The 15,551-nt window shown below is 39.5% G+C and overlaps 1 protein-coding gene across 3 annotated transcripts in view; it reads left to right on the top strand.

The window, feature by feature from the left end:
* Positions 1 to 15,031, top strand: part of PCDH19 (protocadherin 19) — a gene marked incomplete at both ends in the record, with an annotated part of 108,350 nt that extends 93,319 nt beyond the window's left edge. For all 3 annotated transcript variants that reach the window (XM_082681923.1, XM_082681922.1, XM_082681921.1), the window contains one exon: positions 14,442 to 15,031. In XM_082681923.1, the coding sequence (XP_082538049.1) occupies positions 14,442 to 15,031 (590 nt within the window). The remainder of the gene's footprint in view (positions 1 to 14,441) is intronic.
* Positions 15,032 to 15,551: the final 520 nt, after the last annotated feature.

Below are 15,551 nucleotides of genomic sequence, written 5' to 3'. Positions count from 1 at the left end.
AGTTAAGTCAGCTCACCTCTTTTAAGGAGATTTCTTGACATCCTACCTCCATAACATTGACCCACTCTTAGTTACATGGCCACTCCTATCTGTAAAGACTAGAAAATGTAGTTTTTTAGCTGGCACATTGCCAGTCCTAACAGAAGTGGGGTTCTGTTTCTAAATGATTCACTTTGTTATAAAGCAGAAACTAATACACCACTGTAAAGCAATTATATTCCAATAAAGATGTTAAAAAATAGATATGGATGTTTGGTAGGCAGTTTGTTTTTTCTGCTTCAGATGAGTAGGAGTTAGCTAAGTCAAGAGGGGACACTTCTCGACAGTTATGTTTTATTGATTAGGTGCATGTGATCAATTTTAACAGCATTTAACCTCTTCATAATCTTTGCCACAATCCCTTCTATTTTATCTTACAAAAAATGGCCCCACTTTGGTCTTAGATTATTTTGTTTATGGGATGACGCAGGGTAAGCTAAGTGGATATATATGAGTACAATCCAGGAAGCTTTTCTGATTTACACATCACTTGCATCTAAGTTTTGTTACTGCTGCTACTTAGATGTAGCTAACTACTTGAGCTCTCAGGAACTGGAACTCATTTTAACTTTCCCTTTCTGCCTCATTGATTGCAGATCACTTCTGAGGAGGTAACACATTGCTCTTGTAATTCTTACCTTGAACTATTTTAGTGTTGGAGTTTTGTCTCTGATCATTGGGATCTTTGAGTTAATACACCAAACTCTGAATCATGGTAAAGAACTGCCAGCATTATTGAACACATCCATTGTGGCTGAACATCTATACAAACCCAACAGAGCCTCTCAACCCTTCTATTATACCAAGACTTTGAAAGTTTTAACAAAGCCTGAGACGGTGTTTTCATCATTTTCTTTTTTTACTTTGGTTGGGACCTTGGGTAGGCTCTTTCTAGTGTGTGGAAACATATTGTTTGCCCACATCTGAAGAGACAGCAGTTTCACGTCCTGAGGAGGGTAGTAATTGCTGCAAAAAGTTTTGCTATTATCTGCACAAAGTAACATATTCTGTTCTTTTTCTATTTGAATTACTTCCTTATCCATCATGACTTAGGCGTTGCAGCCTCTTATGCCTCCCATGTTCTCATAAGACTGATGCATTAAGATTTATTTAATTTTTCTTTTGGCCAGAGGTTTTGGGAGTCTCTTACAAAAGTCCCTAATGACAGATTGTGACCAAAAATATATTTATTACTACCTAGATTGAAGAAGCTTTATTTTTTCTCTATATTTTATTTATTTTTTTGTCTAAAATAATCCGATCTGTTTTGAACTAAGGAGTTCCATGGCCTCAAGATTTGTGTCCTCTTCCAAACTCATGCACTCTCTTCATTTATTTATTTATTTATTTATTTATTTATTTATTTATTTATTTGCAAATCCTAGGAACAAGTTCAGAAGCAGGGAAAACCAATTTGCAAATTCATCTTTCACCCGTAATCATGTGTGTATTTGAATTAAAGACACCTGCTTTTATTCATCTGTACATGTTAGTGTGTTTAAATTTCCACAACTTTGTGTGGATTTTAGTCTTAACATTTTGCTTTGCCTAGTCTCAGGGTAATGCTTTCAGAGAAAGATGTAGCAAGGTATAGAGTCACAGATAGGCTCATAAGAGGAATCTTAGCCGGGAATTAGTGAATTGTTAGCTTACCTCTATTTCAGCTGGAGCCAGAATCTTGACAGTTAATTTGTGACAGTACAAAATGATTCCTGTCTAGTCGCATAGCTCCATCCCCAGCCACAGACCTACATGATGGCAGGCACATAATCTCTAACAGTTCTAGGCAATTCCACAAGTCGTCTCTACTTTTTTACATCTGGTTTGTCATCATTGCTATTCTTAAGGGACTTTGTGTTGTGACTTTCTAACATTTGTTTTTTTTTTAACATCTTTATTGGAGTATAATTGCTTTACAGTGTTGTGTTAGTTTCTGCTGTATAACAAAGTGAATCAGCTTTATGTACACATATATCCCCATATACCCTCCCCCTTGAACCTCCCTCCCACCCTCCCTATCCCACCCCTCTAGGTGGTCACAAAGCACCGAGCTGATCTCCCTGTGCTATGCAGCTGCTTCCCACTAGCTATCTATTTTACATTTGGTAGTGTATATATGTCGATGCCACTCTCTCACTTCGGCCCAGCTTACCCTTCCCCCTCCCCATATCCTCAAGTCCATTCTCTACATCTGCATCTTTATTCCCGTCCTGCCCCTAGGTTCTTCAGAATCATTTTTTGTTTTTAGATTCATATATATGTGTTAGCATACGGTATTTGTTTTTCTCTTTCTGACTTACTTCACTCTGTATGACAGACTCTAGGTCCATCCACCTCACTATGAATAACTCAATTTTGTTTCTTTTTATGGCTGAGTAATATTCCATTGTATATATGTGCCACATCTTCTTTATCCATTCATCCGATGTGGACACTTAGGTTGTTTCCATCTCCTGGTTATTGTAAATAGAGCAGCACTGAACATTGGGGTACATGACTCTTTTTGAATTATAGTATTCTCAGGGTATATGCCCAGTCATGGGATTGCTGGATAGTATGCTAGTTCTATTTTTAGATTTTTAAGGAACATCCACACTGTTCTCCATAGTGGCTGTATCAATTTATATTCCCACCAACAGTGCAAGAGGGTTCCCTTTTCTCCACACCGTCTCCAGCATTTATTGTTTGTACATTTTTTGATGATGGCCATTCTGACTTGTGTAAGGTGATACCTCATTGTAGTTTTGATTTGCATTTCTCTAATGATTAATGATGTTGAGCATCCTTTCATGTGTTTGTTGGCAATCTATCTTCTTTGGAGAAATGTCGATTTAGGTCTTCCGCCCATTTTTGGATTGGGTTGTTTGTTTTTCTGATATTGAGCTGCATGAGCTGCTTGTATGTTTTGGAGATTAATCCTTTGTCAGTTGCTTCGTTGGCAAATATTTTCTCCCATTCTGAGGGTTGTCTTTTGGTCTTGTTTATGGTTTCCTTTGTTGTACAAAAGTTTTGAAGTTTCATTAGGTCCCATTTGTTTATATTTGTTTTTATTTCCCTTTCTCTAGGAGGTGGGTCAAGAAGTATCTTGCTGTGATTTATGTCATAGAGTGTTCTGCCTATGTTTTCCTCTAAGAGATTTATAGTGTCTGGCCTTATATTTAGGACTTTAATCCATTTTGAGTTTATTTTTGTATATGGTGTTAGGGAGTGTTCTAATTTCATTCTTTTACATGTAGCTGTCCAATTTTCCCAGCACCACTTATTGAAGAGGCTGTCTTTGCTCCATTGTATATTCTTGTCTCCTTTATCAAAAATAAGGTGACCATATGTGTGTGGGTTTACCTCTGGGCTTTCTATGCTATTCCATTGATCAATATTTCTGTTTTTTGTGCCAGTACCATACTGCCTTGATTACTGTAGCTTTGCAGTATAGTCTGAAGTCAGGGAGCCTGATTCCTCCAGCTCCGTTTTTTATTCTCAAGATTGCTTTGGCTATTCAGGTCTTTTGTGTTCCATACAATTGTGAAATGTTTTGTTCTACTTCTGTGAAAAATGCCGTTGGTAGTTCAGTAGCAATTGCATTGAATCTATAGATTGCTTTGGGTAGTATAGTCATTTTCACAATGTAGATTCTTCCAATCCAAGAACATGGTATATCTCTCCATCTGTTTGCATCATCTTTAATTTCTTTCATCAGTGTCTTTTTTTAACATCTTTATTAGAGTATAATTGCTTTACAATGGTGTGTTAGTTTCTGCTTTATAGCAAAGTGAATCAGTTATACATATACATATATCCCGATATCTCTTCCCTCTTGTGTCTCCCTCCCTCCCACCCTCCCTATCTCACCTCTCTAGGTGGTCACAAAGCACCAAGCTGATCTCCCTGTGCTATGCGGCTGCTTCCCACTAGCTATCTATTTATGTTTGGTAGTGTATATATGTCCATGCCACTCTCTCACTTTGTCCCAGCTTACCCTTCCCCCTCCCAATATCCTCAAGACCATTCTCTAGTAGCTCTGCATCTTTACTCCTGTCCTGCACCTAGGTTCTTCCTGACCTTTTTTTTCTTTTTTTTTTTTTTAGATTCCATATATATGTGTTAGCATATGATATTTTCTTTTCTCTTTCTGACTTACTTCACTCTGTATGACAGACTCTAGGTCCATCCACCTCACTACAAATAACTCAATTTCATTTCCTTTTATGGCTGAGTAATATTCCATTGTATATATGTGCCCCATCTTCTTTATCCATTCATCTGTTGATGGACACTTAGGTTGCTTCCATGACCTGGCTATTGTAAATAGAGCTGCAATGAACATTGTGGTACATGACTCTTTTTGAATTATGGTTTTCTCAGGGTATATGTCCAGTAGTGGGTTTGCTGGGTCGTATGGTAGTTCTATTTTTAGTTTTTTTTAAGGAAACTCCATACTGTTCTCTATAGTGGCTATATCAATTTACATTCCTAACAACAGTGCAAGAGAGTTCACTTTTCTCCACATCCTTTCCAGCATTTATTGTTTGTAGACTTTTTGATGATGGCCATTCTAAGTGCTGTGAGATGGTATCTCATTGTAGTTTTGATTTGCATTTCTCTAATGATTAATGATGTTGGGCACTCTTTCATGTGTTTGTTGGCAATCTGTGTATCTTCTTTGGAGAAATGTCTATTTAGGTCTTCTGCCCATGTTTGGATTGGGTTTTTTGTTTTTTTGATATTTAGCTGCATGAGCTGCTTGTCAGTTTTAGATATTAATCCTTTGTCAGTTGCTTCATTTGCAAATATTTTCTCCCATTCTGAGGGTTGTCTTTTGGTCTTGTTTATGGTTTCCTTTGCTGTGCAAAAGCTTTTAGGTTTCATTAGGTCCCATTTGTTTATTTTTGTTTTTATTTCCATTTCTCTAGGAGGTGGGTCAAAAAGGATCTTGCTGTGATTTATGTCATAGAGTGTTCTGCCTATGTTTTCCTCTAAGAGTTAGACAGTGTCTGGCCTTAAATTCAGGTCTTTAATCCATTTTTAGTTTCTCTTTGTGTGTTGTTTTAGGAAGTGTTCTAATTTCATTCTTTTACATTTAGCTGTCCAGTTTTCCCAGAAACACTTATTGAAGAGGCTGTCTTTTATCCATTGTATATTCCTGCCTCCTTTATCAAAGATAAGGTGACCATATGTGTATGGGTTTATCTCTGGGCTTTCTATCCTGTTCCATTGATCTATATTTCTGTTTCTGTGCCAGTATCATACTGTCTTGATTACTGTAGCTTTGAAGCATAGTCTGAAATCAGGGAGACTGATACCTCCAGCTCCGTTTTTCTTTCTCAAGATTTCTTTGGATATTCAGGGTCTTTTTTGTTTCCATACAAATTGTGAGATTTTTTGCTCTAGTTCTGTGAAAAGTGCCAGTGGTAGTTTGATAGGGATTGCTCTGAATCTGTAGATTGCTTTGGGTAGTAGAGTCATTTTCACATTGTTGATTCTTCCAATCCAATAACATGGTATATCTCTCCATCTATTTGTATCATCTTTAATTTCTTTCATCAGTGTCTCATAATTTTCTGCATACAGGTCTTTTGTCACCTTAGGTAGGTTTTTTCCTAGATATTTTATTCTTTTTCTTGCAGTGGTAAATAGGAGTGTTTTCTTAACTTCACTTTCAGAGTTCTCAACATTAGTGTATAGGAATGCAAGAGATTTCTGTGCATTAATTTTGTATCCTGCTACTTTATGAAATTCATTGATTAGCTCTAGTAGTTTTCTGGTAGCATCTTTAGGATTCTATGTATAGTATCATGTCATCTGCAACCAGTGACAGCTTTACTTCTTTTCTGATTTGGGTTCCTTTTCGTTCTTTTTCTTCTCTGATTCCTGTGGCTAAAACTTCCAAAACAGTGTTGAATAATAGTGGTAAGAGTGGGCAAACTTGTCTTGTTTCTGATCTTCGTGGCAATGGTTTCAGTTTTTCACCATTGAGGACGATTTTGGCTGTGGGTTTGTCATATATGGCCTTTATTATGTTGAAGAAAGTTCCCTCTATGCCTACTTTCTGGTGGTTTTTTTTTTTATCATAAATGGGTGTTGAATTTTGTCGAAAGCTCTCTGTGCATTTTTGAGAAGACCATGTGGTTTCTCCTTCAATTTGTTGATATGGTGTATCACATTGATTGATTTTCATATATTGAAGAATCATTGCATTCCTGGGATACACCCCATTTGATCATGGTGTATGATCCTTTTCATGTGTTGTTGGATTTCCTTTGCTAGTATTTTGTTGAGGATTTTTGCTTCTATGTTCATACGTGATATTGGCCTGTACTTTTCTTTCTTTGTGACATCTTTTTCTGGTTTTAGTATCAGGGTGATGTTGGCCTCATAGAATGAGTTTGGGAGTGTTCCTCCCTCTGCTATATTTTGGAGGAGTTTGAGAAGGATAGGTGTTAGGTTTTCTCTAAATGTTTTGTAGAATTTTCCTGTGAAGCCATCTGGTCCTGGGCTTTTGTTTGTTTGAAGGTTTTTAATCAGGGTTTCAAATTTAGTGCTTGTGATTGTTCTGTTTATATTTTCTATTTCTTACTGGTTCAGACTCATAAGTTTGTGATTTTCTAAGAATGTGTCCATTTCTTCCAGGTTGTCCATTTTATTGGCATAGAGTTGCTTGTAGTAATCTCTCATGATCCTTTGTATTTCTGCAGTGTTAGTTGTTACTTCTTTTTCATTTCTAATTCTACTGATTTGAGTCTTCTCCCTTTTTTTCGTGATGAGTCTGGCTAATGGCTTATCAATTTTGTTTATCTTCTCAAAGGATCAGCTTTTATATTTACTGAACTTTGCTATCATTTCCTTCATTTCTTTTTCATTTATTTCTGATCTGATCTTTATGATTTCTTTCCTTCTGCTAACTTTGGGGGTTTTTTTGTTCTTCTTTCTCTAATTGCTTTAGGTGTAATGTTAGGTTGTTTATTTGTGATGTTTCTTGTTTCTTGAGGTAGGATTGTATTGTTATAAACTTCCCTCTTAGAACTGCTTTTGCTGCATCCCATGAGTTTTGGATTGTCGTGTTTTCATTGTCATTTATTTCTACGTATTTTATGATTTCCTCTTTGACTTCTTTAGTGATCTCTTGGTTATTAAGTAGTGAATTGTTTAGCCTCCATGTGTTTGTATTTCTTACAGATTTTTTCCTGTAATTGATATCTAGTCTCATAGCGTTGTGTTCGGAAAAGATACTTGATACAATTTCAATTTTCTTAAATTTACCAAGGCTTGATTTGTGACCCAAGATATGAACTATCCTGGAGAGTGTTCCATTAACACTTGAGAATAAAGTGTATTCTGTTGTTTTTGAATGGAGTGTCCTATAAATATCAATAAAGTCCATCTTGTTTAATGTGTCATTTAAAGCTTGTATTTCGTTTTTTATTTTCATTTTGGATGATCTGTCCATTGGTGAATGTGGGGTGTTATAGTCCCCTACTGTGATTGTGTTACTGTCGATTTTCCGTTTTTTGGCTGTTAGCATTTGCCTTATGTATTGAGGTGCTCCCTTGTTGGGTGCATAAATACTTACAATTCATATATCTTCTTCTTGGATTGATCCCTTGATCATTATGTATTGTCCTTCTTTGTTTCTTGTAATAGTCTTTATTTTAAAGTCTATTTTTTCTGATATGAGAATTGCTACTCCTGCTTGCTTTTGATTTCCATTTGCATGGAATATCTTTTTCCATCCCCTCACTTTCAGTCTGTATGTGTCCCTAGGTCTGAAGTGGTTCTCTTGGAGATAGCATATATATGGGTCTTGTTTTTGTATCAAATGTTGGTGTGTTTAATATTGTCCCAGAGGTCTCTGAAACTGTCCTCAATTCTTTTCATTCTTTTTTCTTTATTCTGCTCTGTGGTAGTTATTTCCACTATTTTATCTTCCAGGTCTCTTATCTGTTCTTCTGGCTCAGTTATTCTGCTATTGATTCTTTCTAGAGAATTTTAAATTTCATTTATTTTGTTGTTCATCATTCTTTGCTTGCTCTTTCATTCTTCTAGGTCCTTGTTAAATGTTTCTTGTATTTTATCCATTGTATTTCCAAGATTTTGAATCATCTTTACTATCATTCCTCTGAATTCTTTTTCAGGTAAACTGCCTATTTCCTCTTCATTTCCTTGGTCTGTTGGGTTTTTAGCTTGCTCCATCATCTGCTGTGAATTTCTCTGTCTTCTCTTTTTGCTTAACTTACTGTGTTTGTGGTTTCCTTTTCACAGGCTTCAGGTTCATAGTTCCTGTTGTTTTTGCTGTCTGCCCACAGTGGGTAAGCTTGGTTCATTGGGCTGTGTAGGCTTCCTGACAGAGGGAACTGGTGCCTGTGTTCTGGTGGATGAGGCTGGATCTTGTCTTTCTGGTGGGCAGGACCATGTCTGGTGTTGCGTTTTGGGGTGTCTGTGACCTTATGATTTTAGGCAGCCTCTTTGCTTATGGGTGGGGTTGTGTTCCTGTCTTGCTAGTTTTTTGGCATAGTGTGTGCAGCACTGTAGCTTGCTGGTCGTTGATTGGAGCTGGGTCATAAAGTTGAGATGGAGATCTCTGGGAGAGCTTTCGCCATTTGATATTCCATGGGCCTGGGAGGTCTCTGGTGGAGCAATGTCTTGAGCTCGGCTCTTCCATCTTAGAGGCTCAGGCCTGACAGCCAGCTGGAGCAACAAGACCTTGTCAGCCACATGACTCAGAAGAAAAGGGAGAAAAAGGAAGAAAGAAAGAAAGATAGAAAGAAAGAGAGAGAGAGAAAGAAGGAAAGAAAGAAAATGCAATAAAGTTATTATAATAAAAAATTAAATTAAAAATTTTTAAAAAGTAATTAAAAAAGAAAGAAAGAAAGAAGAGAGCAACCAAGCCAATAAACAATTCCACCCATGATAACAAGTGCTAAAAACTATACTAAAAAAAAATCCAAAACAAAACAAACCCAACCAACAAAATCTGGACAGAAATAACCCTAGGGCAAATGGTAAAAGCAAAGCTATACAGACAAATTCACACCAGGAAGCATACACATAAACACCCACAAAAAGAGGAAAAGGAAAACATACACACACACACACACACACACACACACACACATATATCAAAAAAAAAGGAAGAGAGCAACCAAATTAATAAACAAATCTACCAATGATAATAAGCTCTAAATACTAAACTAAGATAAACATAAAACCAGATACAAATTAGATGCAGAATGCAAAACCCTAGTTTACAATTGTTCCCAAAGTCCACCACATCAATTTTGGGATGATTTGTTGTCTCTTCAGGTATTCCACAGATGCAGGGTACATCAAGTTGATTGTGGGGATTTAATCCACTGCTCCTGAGGCTGCTGGGAGAAATTTCCCTTTCTCTTCTTTGTTCGCACAGCTCCTGGGGTTCAGCTTTGGATTTGGCCCCACCTCTGCATGTAGGTCACCTGAGGGCGTCTGTTCTTTGCCCAGACAGGACGGGGTTAAAGGAACATCTGATTAGGGGGCTCTGGCTCACTGAGGCCGGGGGGGAGGGAGGGGTATGGAATGTGGGACGTACCTGTGTTGGCAGAGGCCGGCATGACGTTGCACCAGCCTGAGGCGCGCCGTGTGTTCTCCCGAGGAAGTTGTCCCTGTATCACGGGACCCTGGCGGTGGCAGGCTGCACAGCCTCCTGGGAAGGGAGGTGTGGATAGTGGTCTGTGCTTGTACACAGGTTTCTTGGTGGTTGCAACAGCAGCCTTAGCACCTCATGCCCGTCTCTGGTGTCCGCACTGTTAGCTGCGGCTCTCGCCTGCCTCTGGAGCTCATTTAGGTGGTGCTCTGAATCCCCTCTCCTCGCACACCCTGAAACAATGGTCTCTTGCTTCTTAGTCAGGTCCAGACTTTTCCCCAGACTCCCTCCCGGCTAGCTGTGGTGCTCTAGCCTCCTTCAGGCTGTGTTCACACAGCCAACCCCGGTCGTCTCCCTGGGATCTGACCTCTGAAACCTGAGCCTCAGCTTGCAACCCCCACCTTCCCCAGCGGGTGAACAGACAACCTGCTCAGGCTGATGAGTGCTGGTGGGCACGGATCCTCTGTGTGGGAATCTGCCCACCCCCCTGTCTCCCTCCCACTGGTGCAGGTCCCATCCCTATTCTATTGTCTCTGTTTTTCCTTTTTTTTTTTTTTTTTTTTTTCCTTTTTTGCAGTACGTGGGCCTCTCACTGTTGTGGCCTCTCCCGTTGCGGAGCACAGGCTCCGGACGCGCAGGCTCAGCGGCCATGGCTCACAGGCCCAGCCGCTCCGCGGCATGTGGGATCTTCCCAGACCGGGGCACGAACCTATGTACCCTGCATCGGCAGGCGGACTCCCAATCACTGCGCCACCAGGGAAGCCCTGTTTTTCCTTTTCTCTTTTGCCCTACCCAGGTACGTGGGGAGTTTCTTGCATTTTGGGAAGTCTGAGGTCTTCTGCCAGCATTTAGTAGGTGTTCTGTAAGAGTTGTTCCACATGTAGATATATTTTTGATGTATTTGTGTGGAGGAAGGTGATCTCCATGTCTTAGTCCTCCGCTTTCTTGAAGTTCCCCCCTCTCACTTTTAAAGCACACTTAGTTTCCTTACTAAACTGAAGTTTTGATTTTTAAAGGTAATTCATCTGCATTGCATTTATGAATGTAAGTTACCTTGGGCTGGGAAGACATTCTTTCTGTCCATCTATATTCTCCATATTTTCTTTCATATTTCATATGTCTATAAACACTAAAGCTAGGTTAGATTTTGTTTCAATAGTATGGACACAAATGTCACTGAGTGTTGTTTGATACTAAAATGATAAGCAGCAAGTCACTGCCCTTGTTAAGGGTTTAAGGAAATAAAGAGATCAGATCTAAACCAGGAGTGAGACATTGTGAGTAAATGAGTCTTTCAGATTGAAGTCTTCACTTGCATGGGGTAAGAGCAGTGTACCTAATATGTACACATAATTAACCAAAGAAAATTGTATATTATTCTAGCTTCCAAAGGGCTGAGGTGGGCTTAGTGAGATTGGTGTGTAGGCTTAGACCGATTGCGTTCCTGGGGGTGCTGAGTGAGTTTACCTTTTTCTCTTCCCAGAGAGTGATCTATTCACTTAGGCAGTGGGTAAGCTGAAAGCTGAAAGCAAGCACTATCTTTGCAGAGAAGCTTCTGAGATGATTGAGTTCCCTGCTCTGGTCTTTGTCAATTCATAAGATCTTAGAGGTATCTACCTCTGGGGTCTCTGCCCTCTGTGTATGCTGGGGATCCAGGTCTCCTTATGTTGTTCATTTGAAGCAGCCTACCATAGGGAAGGAGCACTGTATGTGGATTTGGGGTGGCACATGAATGGTGTTCTCTTAATGAATTGTATTGAGAAAAGAAGTACCTCTTCAAATTTTAAGATAGCTACTTGAAACTAAAAACTTAAAAGAAACTTAAGAGAGCTTTATGTTGAGCCTATTGAGAAGATTCTACTAGATTGTCATTCATCACTGTTCTGCTCTGGGCATATGAGCAAGTGGCCTGTAATATCAGTCTGAAGGTCAGCTGGGATTTCCTCTTCATAGCTGGTCATATGGCTGTGGTTCCATGGCTCAAAGGTTAAGGCCTCTATGCCTCTGTGCCCTAAATTGTGGACAAAAAGGACAGGGATCCCACAGCCTTCCAGACATTTTTTTCTTTTCTTTTTTTTTTCTGACTTCCAGGGAGCTCACTCAGTTATAGAAATGGAAGTTAGTTATTGAACTGTTCCCCCACTTGCACCTCCTTACTCCCCACCTCCAAACAAACACTCAAACTAATTCTTTAGAGCCATTACTTAGAGAGTTATGAGATAAGCCTCAGAGGAAATGTTGAGGAAGAAGCATCTTTTGGGGAAACTCTGAAGGTGTGAAACTCTGTCCTACTGGAGGGATACTGGGGTCATCCACTAGATTTGGATGAAATTGAATGTGGGTAGATCAGCTATAGACTCTTCCACTCATAATGTTTGGGTCTACACAAAGTGTTTCCCAAGTATATCCCAACATGTTTCCCATACTTTCATACTTTCTGCCTCCCAGGAACATATGTGTATTTTTTAAAAAAATATTTGTTGGAGTATAGTTGCTTTACAATGTTGTGTTAGTTTCTACTGTACAGCAAAGTGAATCAGCTATACATATACATATATCCCCTCTTTTTCGGATTTCCTTCCCATTTAGGTCACCACAGAGCATTGAGTAGAGTTCCCTGTGCTACACAGTAGGTTCTCATTAGGTTATCTATTTTATACATAGTATCAATAATGTTTACATGTCAGTCCCAATCTCCCAATTTGTCCCACCCCCCCTTTCCCCTTTAGTATCCATATATTTATTCTCTACGTCTGTGGCTCTATTTCTGCTTTGTAAATAAGATTGTCTATACCATTTTTTCAGATTCCACATATATGCATTAATATGCAATACTTGTTTTTCTCTTTCTGACTTACTTCACTCTCTAAGAACATATGTGTTTTGAATAATGATAAGTTATCAGATGGCAACACTGAGAGTTTTCAGGGAAGAGGCAGAGAAAGGGCTTTTGACAAACCCTCATTTTGCAGAGGTGGCCAGGCAACCCTGACATGGAACTGTGCTGGAGATTGCAGAAGCATTGTCCTGTGTATGGGGAAGGCACTTATCTTCTTGGTGATAATGCTCATTTGCTATTTGGTTGCACCTCTGCAAAATTCTGAAAGTTTCATTCTTCAGTACTGAAAGGGGGCTTAAAATGGCCATCTTAAAGATAAGTCGGCAAATTGTGTCCAGGTGCATTGAAGGAGGTCTTACCTTTGGTTGGCCTTTCCATACTTTAGACTAGGTTAAAGGCCATTTCCAGAGTTGTGTTGAAATCTAGACTCAGCCTGGATTAGGCCTTGATGTTTAGCTGCTTCTAACACTTTTTCTCCAAATGATGAAGTATACACCCAATTCAACCATTATTTCTTGAGCCCCCTCCTAAGTGCCCCTTTACCAAAATAACTTTTGATGATTGAGGCAGAGCAGTGCCTCTTTGCTCCGTCATTTACTCTTTAAAAAAATCAAGAAACAGACTAAAACACAGAAATACAATTGTATAAGGAAGGTGTGTTATATATAGACTAATATCAGGCAAGACCCTGAATTGCAGACTTCTTCCTGCAAAAAAAAAAAGCGGTCACAGCGCATATTTATAACTTTTTTTTAACATGTACTTTTTTGTCCTTGCGATCTCTTGTGGTCTCCCCACCTCCTCTGATCCTGCCCCAAAGATTTCTATAAATGTTAAGCTGCTAATATTTTGATGCATTGTGCAATGTTATGAAAACCTTCATTAGGTCATCCTCATGCAAGAATGTAACAAATATAAATTGATCTGGAAAACTAGAGCTGTAAACCAGACATTAATAGTTTTCCAGTGGACAGGTAGACGTTAACCCTGGGTCCATGCTTTAGTGAAGCCCCTGTAGAAAGCCTTTCTGAGAGCCAAATTAAAACCTTAACTCTAAATGAACCGATATGAAAAGAGCAAAGCATGTCTTGCCAATAATTATGAATTCTATTTGCTGAGATCTTCTATGATAGGGTTAAGGTAATCCAAGAAAGAATTATTTTAAGAAATATGACCCTAATGAAACTGCAGATAAGAAAGATAAGGAGGGATGGCTAGTTGGGTATAATTAAATGATGTTCAATCTATGAGTGATGTGTGCATAAGGCCAATTGAACCTTCTGGGTCACATGTAAGGAAGAGATCTCAATATATTCCTTCTGATGGGAAATGAAATTATGTAAATGGTTTAGTGAGGAGATTGGCTGGTGGGACTGGTGGTCAAAAAGAAGTGACATGATTGGGTTTTCAAAGAAAGCATGTTACTAATCTAAAATTAAGCGTTGCATATCATTAACAGGTAGGGTGGGAATGTGGTTGACAGTGCTACTGCTCAAAAGCATGGCCAAGACTTCTCAGATATACTGACTGTTGGATTCCCTGCTCTGCCTCCACTCCCTCTTCTGCTGGAACCAGTTTCAAACACAGTTGATTTTTAACAAGAGTTGTTGATAAAATTGCTGACTCTCAGCACCTCTACAGTCAGGATAAACTTCTTAAAAATATATTTTTTCATCACACTGTGTTTTCCTTTAGGTTTTTAGTTTTGTCAGCAGTGGGAACAGCAACAAAAATAAAAATAAAAAAGAAGGGGAGAGTATTGAGGGGGAGATCTGCAGCTTTTTAAAAATCCAATTCTTCACACTTGTTCCAAAAGGCAATAAAGGACTATCTAAAAGTATCATTTCCCAAAAGGGCCTGTGGGTACCTAAGAAACCAGAACACTGGGGACTAACAATGATTCCTGGGAAAAGCTGATGAAATTGACATTTTATTTTCTCCAAACAGATCAGAATGAAGGATTTCATTGCAGGGAAGAATGCCGGATTCTTGGCCACTCTGACAGGTGCTGGATGCCCCGGAACCCCATGCCCACCCGCTCCAAGTCCCCTGAGCATGTGAGGAACATCATTGCACTGTCCATTGAAGCTACTGCTGCCGATGTTGAAGCTTATGATGACTGCGGCCCCACCAAGCGGACTTTTGCAACCTTTGGAAAGGATGTCAGCGACCACCCAGCTGAGGAGAAGCCCACCCTGAAAGGCAGGAGGACTGTTGATGTGACCATCTGCAGCCCCAAAGTCAACGGCGCTATCCGGGAGGCAGGCAATGGCTGTGAGGCTATTAGCCCTGTCACCTCCCCTCTGCACCTCAAAAGCCCTCTGCCTACTAAGCCTTCTGTGTCTTACACCGTTGCCCTGGCGCCCCCGGCCCGCGATCTAGAGCAGTATGTCAACAATGGCCCTTCTCGTCCCTCTGAAGCTGAACCCCGTGGAGCTGATGGCGAGAAAGTCGTGCATGAGGTCAGCCCTATTCTGAAGGAAGGTCGAGACAAAGAGTCTCCTGGCGTGAAGCGTCTGAAGGATATCATTCTCTAAATCAGTCTTGGGGAAGAAGAGAGAGAAACCATGCTGGCTAGCAAAGAAGCAGGAGCTGATCGTTTTAATTGCTCACCAATGGTTGGTTCTTGAGTGGCTGTATTTCAGAGCTTTCCCTAAATGTATTGTTTATAAGTGACTATCATTCTGTGACAATCCCTCTCGTTTCAACAGGCAGCAGGGGTGTTCCGTTGGAGCAAATTAGCTTTGGCTTGAGTTGTTCATGGGGCCTTGATGTTGGGGAAGCAGAGACAAATTCAGTTGTGAAAAGTATTATGTATTAAGTGTTTGGATTTATATATTTTTGTATGTCAAAATTATAATAAAAATTACCATTGTTTGTGGAGGATTACATTTTAAAAAAGCAAAAAAAAAAAAAAGCTCTGGACACCTTTAATAGGCTCGCCACTGTTTTGTAGTGTAGACAAGTTAATGGTCATTTATTGTGTACTATTCATTGATTCAGTGATGTGAAATCAAGCCCCCAAATTGTTGTTTCTGAAGCTCGAGTACTTTCCAA

Source organism: Grampus griseus (assembly GCF_964374135.1).
Source record: "Grampus griseus genome assembly, chromosome: X".
NCBI classification, from domain to species: Eukaryota; Metazoa; Chordata; class Mammalia; order Artiodactyla; family Delphinidae; genus Grampus; species Grampus griseus.
This window is presented reverse-complemented; position numbering and strand designations above follow the sequence as displayed.